At 38.3% G+C, this 14,800-nt stretch overlaps 2 protein-coding genes across 2 annotated transcripts; both read right to left on the bottom strand.

Annotated features, from left to right (window-relative positions):
- Positions 1-736: 736 nt before the first annotated feature.
- Positions 737-3,370, bottom strand: LOC103707819 (transcription factor bHLH137-like). Its single transcript, XM_008792484.3, has 8 exons — positions 2,798-3,370; positions 2,508-2,672; positions 2,344-2,409; positions 2,177-2,245; positions 2,013-2,096; positions 1,735-1,896; positions 1,505-1,632; positions 737-1,019 (listed from the first exon to the last, which is right to left on the bottom strand). The coding sequence occupies exons 1-7, from the start codon at positions 3,302-3,304 to the stop codon at positions 1,543-1,545; spliced, it is 1,143 nt and encodes a 380-aa protein (XP_008790706.3). The 5' UTR covers positions 3,305-3,370; the 3' UTR covers positions 737-1,019; positions 1,505-1,542.
- Positions 3,371-12,583: 9,213 nt separating this feature from the next.
- Positions 12,584-14,234, bottom strand: LOC103707872 (probable pectinesterase 29). The gene is made up of 4 exons (XM_017842993.2): positions 14,020-14,234; positions 13,761-13,938; positions 13,398-13,586; positions 12,584-12,811 (listed from the first exon to the last, which is right to left on the bottom strand). The coding sequence occupies exons 1-4, from the start codon at positions 14,232-14,234 to the stop codon at positions 12,584-12,586; spliced, it is 810 nt and encodes a 269-aa protein (XP_017698482.2).
- Positions 14,235-14,800: the final 566 nt, after the last annotated feature.

The following is a 14,800-nucleotide window of genomic DNA, read 5'->3' as shown; positions in this document are numbered from 1 at the left end:
TTTGGTGTATGACTTTACTCACTAAGCTGGTTTAGCTCACTTGCCTTTTTCTCTCTATTTTCATATTCTGAATCGTGAATTATGCAAGGCTAGGAGGAGTCATGCATAGATTTGCTTTGGAGTCCTAGTGTATCTAATTATCTCTGGTTAGTTGTGTTTAGTTAGATTTTCTGCCTATTAACTTTATTTATGCTTATTTGGAGACTTTTATTTGGTTTGGTTGCCAATAATATGTTGGAACATTGTGGCTTTCTATCATCTTGGAATAATTGTTCTCAAGGATAAATTGTTGTATACATTTTTCATTCCATTATTTTTAGAGGATTGAGTGAGTCTTATTTTTATATTGAATTTATAGATATTTGATTGAGTTCATTCATTAGGTAGTTTTGTATGTGGCATCTGTCATATGCTGAGGGCCTGATCAAAAGTTTTATATATGTTTGTTATTGGCAGTTTTACTACTTTTGTTTGTTATTACCTAGATTTTGTATAAACCACCACAAATACATCAATATTTAATTTTTATATGTCATTTTAAATTTTAATTTTTTTAATTCATTAGTCATGATTTCCATGCATTATTGTCACTTCTTACAAAGGTATCTTGAACCATAAAAAAAATGAACGAAAATTTTTGCCAAGATGCCCTGCCCACAACAGTTGAAAATGCCCCCATCACAATAGGAACAGTACATAGAAGATTCCAACAACAACATCCATGAATAATAAAACATAAGGAAAGATATCACATCTGCATTGGCTAGTCATATCAGTCTCCCATTGTACAGCACGGTTCCTCGCTCTGCTCCTCTCTCTCTAGATGACAAAGAGGGTAGCTGATAGCAATAAATTAAGCATTATTTATCACATCCCATACCTTTGCAAGTCTAACATCACCATGACTGGGCCTTTTACATGCATGGGACCAAGTTTATCTGAGCTTGAGCTAGATAAGGCGCAGCTGGTATGGTCCTGCGTTTGGCCTTCCTCTTCTCCCTCAAGGTTCTCCTAGTTGACTGCATTAGGCAAGGAGATGGGCTAAATCCAAATAATTAATTTGTACAAAGGCAGATCAATGAGATTAGACCCCATGGGTTTCTTCTACTGTTGTGGCTGCTTAGGACAGTCATGCATGCTGTGAAGAATGTTTGAAATAAAGAAAACATCAAATTACGTACGCAGAAAAAGACATGAAAACTTATTGAAGCTGATGCGTATTGGAACTGATGCAGTTTTTCAGTAAACTCTATTAATAGCCTACTTTGTTATATTTAGACTATGCTGTTAAATAGCTAATCTTGGAAGTTGTTTTTGTTTAATGCTATGTCATTTTCAAGGTATCTATATAAACTTGTACTTATAGAAGTGGAAAGGGCACAACATTAAGAATCAATCAAACAGGTTGTTGATTGAAGTTTCTCCTGGCAATTCTCTATTTTTCCATTATTTTCTAACAAAATTTGATAAACTCGGGCATTTTATGGCTGTTAGTTGGACATACCTCATGTTTCTGAGGCCATTCTCTTTCTCTTTCTCTCTCTACTGGAAAGAGCACATGTTATTGAACATCATTGGATTGAGAAACCCTTGTCTTTGGTCACCCACTTGCATCAGAACGCTACTATTGTCCTGAGAAGGACGTCCATAGATTAATGTCAGGGATTTGATTTGCTCTTAACTTATTTGAACCTAATTTCCATTGGATACATAGGCCATCTAGGAGTAAGGGACCTGGGAGAAGGCCTGGGGCCCTTGCTGATGCAGTAGAAAAGGCGATGGGTCCATCATGGGGTAGTCTTTGGTGATGTCCCCTCCGAAAGCTACCGGTTGAATGTGATTTCTTTGTGGTACAAATGGCGTTGGCACCGAGTCCCGTGCCATGCTCCCTATTCTCTGAAGTGTAATGGTCCAAGCCCCCATCAACATCATATACGTGTAAAAAACCTGTCCACATGAGCATGTAGAAGACCAGGCAACAGTAAAGATTGGAGATAGGTTCAGTGTCCCACCTGTTGCTGATCCATATGTCCATTAAGATCCACACCAAGGTCATGCATTGTGGGGCTCAAAAAAGCAAGCTTCATGGAGAGGAACTGCACATAAGTAAGTACCAAAGTTTTCATAAAAATCTCCTCCTTTTCCATATGAATCAAATTTGTTAAAATTTTACTACCTCAACTTGATTCTGTAAGGATAGTACATAGTTGATGATCTCATCGAATATGAGGGCCTTTCCTGAGATCTACTCGTAAGAGCAAAGAAGTAACTGTTAGAAAACAATGTCACCCTGCCAAAGTACGATCCATGGAGACAAAAGTTGCATCAAATTTAGAGCTATACCTTGTCGCAACCAGGGACCAGGCTTTGCAGCAGCTTCATCCTCTGACTTATCTTCTCTCTTCTCACCTGAAAACCAAGTAGGAAAGCATGTTCAAAGTCATGACTTTATTTTTTCTCTTCGTAAGTAATGAGCTTGTGGCAAAAAGAGGTATGTTATAGGGTACCCTTTCAGCAAGGCTGTGACTGTCTGTTGCCTGACCTCTCCTTGCTCTAACATGAATGTAGCCTGTTGGAGGATCATCACATGGTTTCCTCTCTTTCACCTCATCGGCTTTGGGTTTCTCACCTTCTTTGGACTTGTGCTTCCTGCTCTTGCTTTCCTTCGTATCCTAACAACAAGCATTGTTACGTTGCAAAACTAACAGTACCTTACGATCAAAGAATAACCAATTAAAGAGGAAGTTGAGGTCTTTTCACTCGTAAAGTTAAAGTTGAGGTCTTTAACTCTTTTTACCTTTGACCGAAACGAGCTCAAGCTTGCGCCATGTCTGCTCTTTCTCTTCTTCTCCGTCGAGCCTTGTAGTGTTGTGGCCCTTTCACCAGAATCACCACCATGGGTTTCAACCAACACTGAAGAAGAGCAGTCCATCTGGGTCTCCCCTGAGTGGAGTATTATAGCACCGTCAAGAGAGCCGCTGCTTTGGAAGGCCCTGGCTTCAGTCGCTGAGGCCTCTCTGATGGCTTCAGGTGTGTTACAATAGAGGAAGCCAGCGGACACATTGGTCATCTCTCCAACTTGGTGTGGCGTGGGAGGCAATTTGATGGCACTGTTTGGAAGGAAAGGAGAGTCTAGGAGGAGAGGATGGTGATGTTGATATGAGAAGGCTGCCATCCTTTCGTAGAGCGAAAAATAACCTAAGAGGCTAAGAAGGAAAAGGTGAGAAGTCATGTAATGTGTATTGAAATGGCAGGCCTGGCTTTGGCTTATATGAAGGTTGGAGAAGGGCAGTAGAGAGGCCATAGAAGAGCTCTGAACGTTTGACTGGTCTTATCAGTGCCCCCTCTCTCTCTCTTCTCCTTTGTCTGCTGTCGGATGGCTTAGGCAAGGATGGAGAAGGTGGGTTATTAAAAGACCCAAGCCAGCATGCCGCTCTTTTTATGGTTTCTCCAGAACTCAATGCATTGCAAGTCACTTTAAACGCCCATAAGCAGGCTTCTGATAGTCAAAAATAGCCACTCAAATGGCATGTATAGGGATACTCCTCACAAAAAAATGGGGCATTTCTGGGGCTCACTGCATTACACTGTTGCAGCAGTAACACTGCAAAATCTGATGGTCCTCATCGTACATAATTGATGCCTCAAATGGTTGGTTCAGATTGAGCTATACAAAACGTATTCTATTTTTCTTTTTTTAAAATAAACAAAAGCACAAGCTCTCCCATTACATCAAAAAAATAAGAAGCACAAGCTATCGTTCAAATATATTTCCTTCTCTACTGAAAGATGTGATATATCCTTATTGTGATAAAAAAAATCATATGTTTACGAACGTAGGCAACTAATTCATTTAGGACCTGATTGGATAGCTATAAAGTCCAGTTACATGTATTTGGGGTTGTATGGGGATGGACCTTTAGGATTTGGAGTTACAAATCCAGTATTTGGTTTATAGTAACTACAGTTGCAGATTCTTACTTTCTAGTATTTTTTCACTTGTAACTGGAAGCTGCAGTTGCAGTTCACCTGTTTGTTTACATGTAACCGGAAATATCCCATATATCCGTGGAGAGATGGGCTTACACCAACCAGCCATACAATTCAATGCTAAAGTAATGTAGTTGAACTTTTTCCTTTCCTTGAACACAATTCAGTCAAACAAAATAAAATACTCAAAACACAAATCACATAACCTACTCAGAAATTTGCACTACAAAAATAATAATTTGCATTTCGGAACAAGTCAATATAATAATATTTTACATGGAATTTATGTACAAGCAAATTGATACATGTTTGCTATACAACTTATACAAGCAATTCGGAGTTTTCCCCATGATTCCATCCAATGCTCTGTATATTTCATTATAATTAGTACAAACGTGATTTTTTTTTTTTTTTTTTTTGTGGTTGAACTGGCAGCTTTGCAGAGCCCTCGAGTAAATACACCACTCGCATCGATCAAAATAATGTCTCAAAAATAAGAGGATAAAACTAAGGAAACCTCCTAAAGCACTAGGCCATAATGATTAGCTAGATATGAAATCATCCAGTCCGTCGCTTCATTTGCCTCTCCAAAGACATACTAGACAACACATGAAGTACCATTCTCTATGATTCTTCATATGCCTAACATTAATGGATGAATAGGTATATGATGCACTGCCTTTGCATAAATCTAGGATATAACTATTTTGGAGTCTCCTTCCAGAACAATGTGATCGGTCTATAAAGTAGTTATTGCAAACAAAAGGCCTTCCTAGGCTGCCCTTAATTCGAACCAATGGGACTTAGAATCCCGAATTATAAAACCTGCTCCACCATATTGGCCTCTATTCTTCACATTGCCATCAAAATTGATTTCAAGCAAATTAGGGGGTGGGGATTCTCTAGTGCAATGAAACATATGGGACATAGAAACTGCTGAAGTGGGACCCAAGATTTTTCTAACACCCAACAATCCTTTGATATTTTTACCCGCATGAAGTCCGACACATGGTGCGAAGCTCTCAAGACAAGAACTTGTGGGCTCTCATTAACATCCTCAAGCAGACAATTATTTCTGGCCACTAGATATGATAACAAGACATTATACAATGCTAGAGTGCCTAGGGCCCATGTGGTTTGCTGGTGCCGGCTACAAGGGTCTCGAAACCCAATATGAATTTTTTCTTATTAGAAAATGTGATGTTAGTTAATTTTATGGAGTTTAATTTTTATGAACTTTCTTTTTAAGAACTTTTGATATTATTAGAAAAGTTAATAGTTAGCATTCTTCGAGTTAGAATAAGATTTAGAAGCCTATTCTAATTTTCCATGATAGAATATGATTTAATTTTTGTGAACTTTCTTTTTAAGAATTTTTTATGTTATTAGGAGAGTTAGTAGTTAGTATTCTTTGAGTCAGAATATGATTTGGAATTTCATATTAGAAAACTGAAGAAAAGAGTCCTCTTGTACTACTTATAAATACCTCTATTAAGGCTCTTCTTATAATCATACTCAAGATAGTTGAGTTATTGATTAGTGAAAATTCTCTTATGCAAATTGTCTTGCCTTCTCTCTGTTCTCTCTCTTCTCTTTTGGTACATTCCTAGGGTATACTAGTGAGTGTGTGAGAGCTATATCCTAGGAGTAGCTAGCCAGGATAGTATTTTCGATCTCGGAATAGAGTGAGTCACCCTTGCTCCTCTTTCAACTATCATCCTCCCATTCTAGCACCTTGCATCGCACGTGTTGTAGTGGGTTTCTTACTCATCACAATTGGTTGCATGTATCTTTCCTCGTTCAAATTTTCCATCTAAGTTCAACACCTTCCCGATAACAGTCGGAGTTACAGCATGGTTTGAAGATGTCGTCTCATCACTGCAATATCGAAGAGTATGTTGAACGTAAGTAAGATTTATAAGACATCGAATTAGATAAATTACGCTACCAGCTTGAACAACTTAAAGAAAAAAATCAGCAGCTTTGTCAATGACAAGAGCAACATGAATATTGACATCACCACAGTTCCAATCATTATCGAATAGAGAGCCCTTTGATGATAAAAGTGAGTGTTCGAATAAAGAAGTGAAAGATTTTAATCTGTCTTCATCGAGCAAAGAGGATTGTCATCATCAATGCAAACGAAGACTATATCGCAATAATCATGACTTCCTACATTTCCAACTTTGAAGGTTGCATATCACCCTCGACTTTAAAGATTGCCTATAACCTAATGAGTTTGTTGATTAGCCCCACATTCTTGAACAAGTCTTCAAGCTTAACAAAATTTTTAATGATTGATGTATGAGGTTAGTTGTCATCAAGCTCAAGAAGTACATATCAATTTGGTAGGAAAATCTGAAGTGACGATGTGAGTATGAATGATGTGACAAGATCCTAGCGTATGATAAGATGCGTCATGAACTTAAGCATAAATTTTTCCCAAAGATTATTTTTGGAACAAATTTTTTAAGCTCCACAATCTTCAGCGGCATGAGATCATTGTAAAAGAGTACACAATGAACTTTGAGCAACTCCTCATGACATGCAACATCAAGTTGCTCGACGAGCAAACTACAACACGATATCTTGGAGAACTGAAATCTGAAATAGAGCAAATTGTGCAACTCCAACCATATTAGATGCCGAATAACATGATACGATTGGCAACAAAAGTCAAAAAGTAGCAACTAAAAATAAATAATTTGTGCTTTTTGAGATGTACACATGGAGCGTCCGACCAAAAGAGTTCTATTTCGAAAACATCAGTATCCTCCAAAGCCAGCACCTCCCAACTATCTCAGAAGACGAGAGTATTCTCAGCAACCCATAAATGAAGTATTTCAGTGTGCTTTAAAATTTGCACAGTTGGTGACCCTTAACTACGCATCATATGTGAAGAATTCTTTGAGATCCATGTAGGAGGATGAATGAAGAGGTTTAAAGTGCTTTGACATCTGAGCGATGGATGATCCTTCACTATAGGCCATCTATTATGCATGCTTTGAGATCTTTGTAGGTAGATGAATGAAGAGGTTGGGAGTGCTTTGAGATTTGTATGGTGGGTGATCCTTGTTTTAAGATTTGTGTGAGTAGATGAATGAATGTGTTCTGAGTGCTTTGAGATTTGTGCAAGTAGATAAATGAAGGTGTTCTGAGTGCTTTGAGATCAATATGGCGGGTGATTCTTAACTATGAGCTATATACTAAGAGTTTTTTGAGATCTGTGCTAGGATTTCACCCCACAAACAACTGATATGAAAAACATTTTGGTCATTAATTTCTTTTATGCTACCATATAATATTCACGTGATACCATTCTATTAACGAAGATGAACGACAAGACCTATTTGGAACAATTTGAAAACTTGAAGGATCCATTTGGAACTTTTTAAAGTCAAGAGAATATCTCTGGGATAGGCCCCAGGTTGAGGGGGTTCTTTTGTTAAAAACTCTACTTCAAAATCTCTATTGACAAATGTTCTACTATCAACAATAATCCCAAACAAGGCCATAATCATTTAAACAAAGAGCTATTTAGGGATATTTTAGTCATTTAAATAGAAACAACCAAGGATGTCCAAAATTTGGATTTTTCTCTTTTAGCAGATAAACGCACCGATTGCTGCCTGAGTTCTTAGAAGGTAATGGAGCTCATAATCTTCTTCCATACTAATTCGCAGGAAACATTCTCTAACAACATTGATCTCAACAATGATCCTTATTTATAAAATACAACTAAATAACACCATTCTTGCCGATGACCGATGCATCATAATTGTTGATCTTCAATTGGAATTTTCCAAAAAAATAAAATCAATACTATTGAATGGTAAACAATTAAGAATAAGTCCCGTATTTTCCTGCTATATGATGATAACAAAATAGAATGTTTGTTTTCATTAAATTTCTAAATAGGACAATGTAATCATAACCTCCAGTGATAGAACAGATTGGAGGAGAGTACATGCAACACACTTAAGGCGTCAACTTACATCAGAAGTGGTGCATTTTTAAGATCCAATACAATTAAATTTAGGGTTGTGCACTGATCCATCCTTCACTATCAATATATGTTATATCAGTCAACTTCTTTAGCTCATCCAGATGTAGTTTCTTCATCAACTTCACCCGGCGTGTTGTATTTGATCCGGGTCCAAAACAATCAGATTCCACAAAAGTTACTGAATTTCTGATGCATTATTACAAACAAAACTTAATCAATAGAAAGGTAAAGAGCATACATATTCATACAAATTAAAATATAGAATACAGACTACAGAACAATGTAAACATGATTGTAGGCATATACATGATTGTTAATCTACTGTCAGAAGAAAAAAAAAGGCAAAACTCTGCAGCATCTTAGAGAAGGAAACCGAGTAGCAATCTATCTTATCGACAATTGAAGCCAAGTATTGATTATATGACCTTTTTTATTGTGAAGAAGAGGATCATATCTGTGAAAACCAGCCCATAAGATAGTGAGCTAATGGGCCACGCCCAACATGGCCGGCCCATATGGAGACCCAGAGGTGGTGATCACCAGCTAAGGCAGTTACAACCGCTGCCACGATCACCACCATTCTTCTCCCCCATACCAGGGCTATAAGAACCTAGGAGTCTTCTCAGAGATGCTTCATCCCTCACCCTCTCACTGCCTCTCATTCCCTTCTCCTTCTGTCCAAAGGAGCTGGATCGGGAGCGACGGAGGAGGAGACAACCTAGCTCGTCACCACAATTGAGCCGCCAGAGGAGATACAGTATTCGTCGGAAAGGCCTCACGGCCTCGCAGCTAGGTAAGCCCATAAACTAGTGTAGCTATGAAATAACAAGACAGAGGTAGAAGGAAAGAATGAAAACAAAAGAAAAAGAATAGGAAGAATAAGAAAAAGAATAAGAAGAAGAGAAGGAAGAAGATGAGGAGGAGGGAAGGGGGAGATTCAACCTGCAGTGTTCGGCCTCTGAGTCAACATTGACACGATCGGCCATGGTCGTGGCCCCGACCATTGATGGCCGAAGACCCTTCTCCTCCCGATCATCTTCTTTCCTTATTGGCCAAACCCTAACCGAGCACATCTAGATTGGTAGCCGAGAATATGGCCGCCGGTGGAGGGGTTCTCCTCCCCCTCTGCTGCGACAGACTCGGAGAACCGTTGGCTCGGCCGCAGCCGCCATTGGTCTCGGCGAGGGTTGCGGCAAGGCCGAGGGGCTCTCCCCTCTCTCAGGTGACTGGTTTCAGAGACCCTATTCCTCAGAAGGGGGGAGAACAGAAGAAGAAGGGGGAAGATGAAGAGGATGGGGGGTCGGCTGCTACAGGCCGAGCCGCGGGCGATGTGGCCGGCCGCCGGCACCGCCGACCTCAAAACCGTCTTCCTCCCGAGCGCTCCACGAGCCTCCTCGCTTCAAGTGAGGAGGAGAAGAGAAGGTGGAGGAGATCGGGATGGAAAGAAGAAAGAAGGAAGAGAGGAAGAAATGGAAAAAGAGAGAAGAAGGTTCGGGAAGACAGGAAAAGAAATAAAAGAAAAGAAAAGAAAAATAAAATAAAATAAAAAAATGCTGTGGGCCGCAATGGGTCTAATTTAGGGGTGGGCTTCAAATAGGTTTGGATTTAGAAGCCTGAAGCCGGGCTAGGCCCTGGTCCGAGCCCAGTATTCTTAAAACCAAAACTAACTGGGCCTGAAGAGCTCAAATTTTAATATAGGGACTATATTGAATATAGTTTGAGGCTAGGTTCTCTTTAAATTAATTAGAACTGATAAGGTATAATTATAAATTAACCAATAGTATTTTTGGGCCTGAATACAAGTGGGCCCAGTAATTAAATCAGGCCAAGGGCCTTATTCAGAACCCAATTAAACATTGGGCCGGAATGCAAATGGGCCCAGACCTGAACTAGAGAGTAATTTGGTCTAAACCAGAAGTGGAATTGGCTCAGACCTGAACCAAAAGCTGGATCAGACCTGAATCAGAGCTTGAATCAGGTTTGAACCAGAAGCTGAATCAGACTTGAACCAGTAATTGAATCAAATCTGAGCCAGAAAATTTATTAGACTTGAACTAGAAATTGGGTCAGACCCGAACCAGAAAGTAAACCAGACCTGAGCCAGAAATTAAATCAAATCCGAACCAAGAAGTAGATTAGACCAGAACCAGAAATTGAATTGGGCCATGGGACTAAACCAGAAATTGAATTAGGTTACAGACCCGAAAATGAAATTGAGCTCTATGGATGGGTTGTAAATGACTTTAAGATTATAAATAAATAGAAATTAAATGTGCAAGTGACATGTAATTTAATGATCTTGCTAGGTATTGGAGAATTGGCATTTGGTGAGCAAATTAAGGTAAGTAACATGTCTTAATCTTATTATGGATCATGTATCACATTTTATAAGATGAAAAAGTATTATTTATGCAATTGGAAATGTGTATATGAATTATGGAAAAAGTAACCTTGATATAATCTTATGTTTTATCAAATACTTGTGACTACTCGATTATGAAATTGTATATGATTATTTATGTTTTCACAAAATTAGGATCAAACATGTGTTAGCAAATGATTACATGATTTTGGATCATAATTATTATTATATTACATACACATGATTATGATGATGTAGAAAGATGCATAGAAAAATAAAGTTTTCAGCATGATCATGAGTTTGATTTAGCATGATGCCATTATTCACTTTCCAATGTATCTATGAGAAAAGATTTATGAAAACATGATATGTTTTAAAGACTCTCAGATCGCTATGCACGACCCCCGCCAGTGGGTAACAGTAACTAGGCATATAACCCCCGCCACTGGGTAAAAGTAACTTGGCTTTACGACCCCTGCCAGTGGGTAATAGTAACTGGAAGATGACCCTGCAGTGGTAAAGGCCTTGCCGTGGGAATAAGAGCGGCCATAGCTACACTACCATCTGAGAGTATGAATTTCAAAGTATGGAATAATGACAAAAGTTTTATGATGCATAGTCATATTTATGAAGTTGTATTAATGGACTTGCATAGTTTTATGACTGGTTGGATTATATAAAATGTTTACTTTGTTACCAGCACAGATTTCAAAGCAAGAATAATGACAGCACAGATTTCAAAGCATGAATAATGATAAGTACGGATTTTAAAGCAAGAATAATGATGAGTACGATTTTCAAAGCATGAAATAAAGACAAAAGTTTTACGTTTGATTTGATTATAAGTTGTATGAACTGCTTACTTTATTACAACTGTTAGTTTCTAATAATAATGCACTAGTATGAAAAATATTATGCTTGATCTGATAAGATTATACATGATACCTACTGAGTTTTATAGCTCATACCAATTTATTTATATTCTTACAGATGAATAGAAGATGTTAAAAATAAGGAGCGCGACGTGCTTCTGGGTTATGGAAAAAGAAAATGAAATATTAAATGTTGCTATTTTTAGATCATTTGTAATCAATCTTTTACTGATGAAACATTTGATGACATTCAAGAATGAAATTGTTCATAATTAATCTGAAGTTTTAAAGTGGCTGCATGTTATTGTATGCTTAATTTTGCAATAGCACGGTCGTGTCATGATCCGAATTCAGGGCGTGACAATATCTCTATGTGAAATATGTCATAAAAGCTAGTTAGCCCCTAACAAAATCAATAAAATTCCTTTGATATGAGTTGCCTAAGTTTGATCTCACATTCTCTATACTGAAGTGAGTAGTTCCAGCAGCTACTTAATTTTTTTCTTCTTTTCATGGGCAAAATGGTGGATAACTACAAATTTCAGAGTGAGTGAAATGAGAGAACAAGGGCAGAGAATTAACCCTTAGCCTGAAACAAAAGAAAACAGTAACAACATATTTGCTGCCTATCCATTACAGAAAACAACAACAGAATACGCCCCAACCAAACCAAGGTTCAGCAAGCAACCACGAAACATTTTTGGCTTCTCTGTTTTCTAGAACCTAGAAACAAGGTGATGTATAAGAGCACAAAGGAGCAAGGTATATCTATGCAGTGACTACATGATTCCTTTTTATCCTATATCAAAACATCTTGGTAGTCTCGAATTCATTCACAAGCCCTCCAACGCTAGCTATTAGTAATAAATACCACACAGCAACTACTGTGACTATGTGTGGTGCATTGCAGCATGATTTCTACCATATCTATAGACCTATTAGAAGCTCACTTTACAAGTAGATATCTGTTGGCATCCGAGTTTCCACATGTCCATCAAAAACACCATCCATAGGGGACTGGATAATCTATGACTCTAGCTTGATTGAGAGTATTCTAAAGAACTGACAACACTACATTATTGAAGGAGTGGGCAATCAATATATTCCCATGAGAACAAATGTACGTAGCCTCTGCGCGTGCGACGTAGGACGAAGATTAAAATTAAACATTTAATGGCTTTCATCCTAGGGCCAAACCTCAATTCCTTAAGTTAAAATGAACTTTTTTCTGTGACAGGAAATTTAGAATGTGGCATAAAAAATTCGCAGTGAAGCTACTGAGGCACTTCATGATAATTATTGAAAAATAGTTCAGAAATCTTATATGTGAATAATTATACCAAGGGGATTGACTTACTTATTGCCATGCCAAACATGCCACCCTTTAGGTCTCACAATGTCTGACATGAAAGTTTCATAAAATATTACCCGTGCATGGCGTCCCCATGCTCTGCCTAATCCGGCTTTTTGAGTCCCAGTCACAAGACAATGCTTGAAGACAAATCCATTCTCCTCGGTAGGGCTTTGCCTTCCCTGAGCCGTCACATAGCCGGATCGTTCAACCGTTCGTATCGTGCATCCCTGCATGATTTATGAAAAGTAAATTAATTGTTGTTGGACTTCAGTGATAAATCGAGAAGAACGATGTTTATAGGAGGTTGTCGGCAATAAAAATCTAGGCTAGTTAGTTTCAGATCTAGAATTCCATGATGATTTGGATTTGAACCTGACTTGTCTACTCAACTGGGTTGGTAAAAACCTGGAGGTACTGCCTGTTCTACATGGATCATATGCTTTCTGAAACAATTTTGGTTGGAGCATACAAATAAATTGTTTAAAAAGTGGAGACATACAGATGACATTCACCTATATGTGTGTTTATATAACATGCCTCATTTCAGAAAGAATGTTGCAGATTCCAATACCAGCCTAACCATTAATTAGGTCTAGATTTTGAGTTGGGTTCAAGAGAAGCAACTGATGCACAGAGATCCATTGGTAAAACCAACTTGGATGGATCAAACAGAAGGTGTTGTTTAGATAATACCCTCATGCCTCATGAATAATGCTAAGGTTGCTTATCTACTTGCACAGCAATTTCCTCCATCCATGCATGAACCATGAGCTACCAAGCCAACTTCACACCCTAATCTCCTTCTTTCCATACCTCATAGATAGATTGGCCACTGCCAAATATGAAGTCGACTGCACCCTCAATATAGCATTCTTTGAAGTAATGTAGTCCACTTCGATCAAAAAGCGTGTCCTGAACGCCGACGAAGCCGCAGCCATGGAAAGCAGTATGGTTCCCTCCTACCGAAGCTGCCACCGCTTGCCCTACATTACTAGCACCATTCTGCATGGTTTCAAATACAAACTATCAAATACATCTCAATATGCAATGCTGCATTAGACTATCAAATGATCACCTCTCTTGTACTGTTGCACCAAATATAGAGATAGATGCATAAACAAATAACAAAACATTTGTGGGCTAGCTACAAATGTTAATGATGATTGTGATAAAAACCTTGAAAGTAATATTTTTAGCGACGAAATTGTTTGCCCAAGATGTGAAAGTTGCAGATGTGAAAGTATCATGCTTCCAGGGGTCGCCAGAATAGTCCCCCCACTCAATCACTGTGTTTGCCCTCCCATCCCCTTCCAGTAGGATGAACCCTTGATCTTCTTTTATGTTCACCTTCTCCCTGCATGAAACCTAGACATAAATTAGTATCCATTGGAAGGGAGTGTGAATTTTAGTCAAGCTGAACATAGAGTGGCATCACCTGTAGACTCCTGCCGAGACATGGATTCGTATCCATCGGTTGTTGTTAGCAGGCACTGAATTGATGGCCTCTTGGATGGTCCGGAAATCTCCTCTACCATCGAGATCGACATGGATGGTCTTCGCAACATATGCAGCTCCACTGGCTTGGTGAACATGTAAAGCGAGAGAGACGAAGACTACTGCAAGGAAGAAGAGAGAGAATCTCCACTTCATTGTAGCTAGATAGATGTAATACAACCAACAAGCAAAAATTAACTAGTGCATGAGGAAGATTCATATAAGATAAATCCAATGGGCTAAAAAGGAATACAGTAATAAAAGTTTTCATTATGATCCCTCCAATTTAGCCTTCTCTCCCATATGCGTATGTATAAAATTTCCATTGTGGGAATTACGGGGATCGCAAGTATACCTTTATTGTAGGAATTCAACCAAATCGGCTAAATTCTCATTAACATGGCTAAGATTTATATGGAATTTTATTAAGTATACGATTTGTCAAGTTCGGAATGCAGTAAAAATAGTTTTTATGAGATTCCCATAAAAACTACCAATTTAGCCTTCTCTCCCATATGTATTTTTATGAGATTTCCATTGTGGGAATTAAGGGGATTGCAGGTATACCTTTATTGTAGAAATTCATCCAAGTGAGTTTAATTCTCATTAACATGGCGTAGATTTATTTGGAATTTTATTAAATATATGATTTGTCAAGTTCAAGTGAACATTGTTGAAACAATGCTATGATACAGTGATTTATTCCTTGTATTTTATTGCAT

Source organism: Phoenix dactylifera, chromosome 7 (genome assembly GCF_009389715.1).
Source record: "Phoenix dactylifera cultivar Barhee BC4 chromosome 7, palm_55x_up_171113_PBpolish2nd_filt_p, whole genome shotgun sequence".
NCBI classification, from domain to species: Eukaryota; Viridiplantae; Streptophyta; class Magnoliopsida; order Arecales; family Arecaceae; genus Phoenix; species Phoenix dactylifera.
Note: the sequence above shows the minus strand (reverse complement) of the source record. Positions and strands in the feature narration are given on the sequence as shown.

Excerpts from the sequence above, each read along its gene's own strand:
- LOC103707819 (XM_008792484.3), bottom strand. The coding sequence starts at position 3,304 with ATGGCCTCTCTACTGCCCTTCTCCAACCTTCATATAAGCCAAAGCCAG. Across the intron at positions 2,410-2,507 it reads GTCACAGCCTTGCTGAAAGG|GTGAGAAGAGAGAAGATAAG; the intron begins GTACCCTATAAC and ends CTTGGTTTTCAG. Across the intron at positions 1,633-1,734 it reads GGCCCCAGGCCTTCTCCCAG|GACAATAGTAGCGTTCTGAT; the intron begins GTCCCTTACTCC and ends CGTCCTTCTCAG.
- LOC103707872 (XM_017842993.2), bottom strand. The coding sequence starts at position 14,234 with ATGAAGTGGAGATTCTCTCTCTTCTTCCTTGCAGTAGTCTTCGTCTCT. Across the intron at positions 13,939-14,019 it reads GTCTCGGCAGGAGTCTACAG|GGAGAAGGTGAACATAAAAG; the intron begins GTGATGCCACTC and ends GGTTTCATGCAG. Across the intron at positions 12,812-13,397 it reads GTGGCCAATCTATCTATGAG|GGATGCACGATACGAACGGT; the intron begins GTATGGAAAGAA and ends TAAATCATGCAG.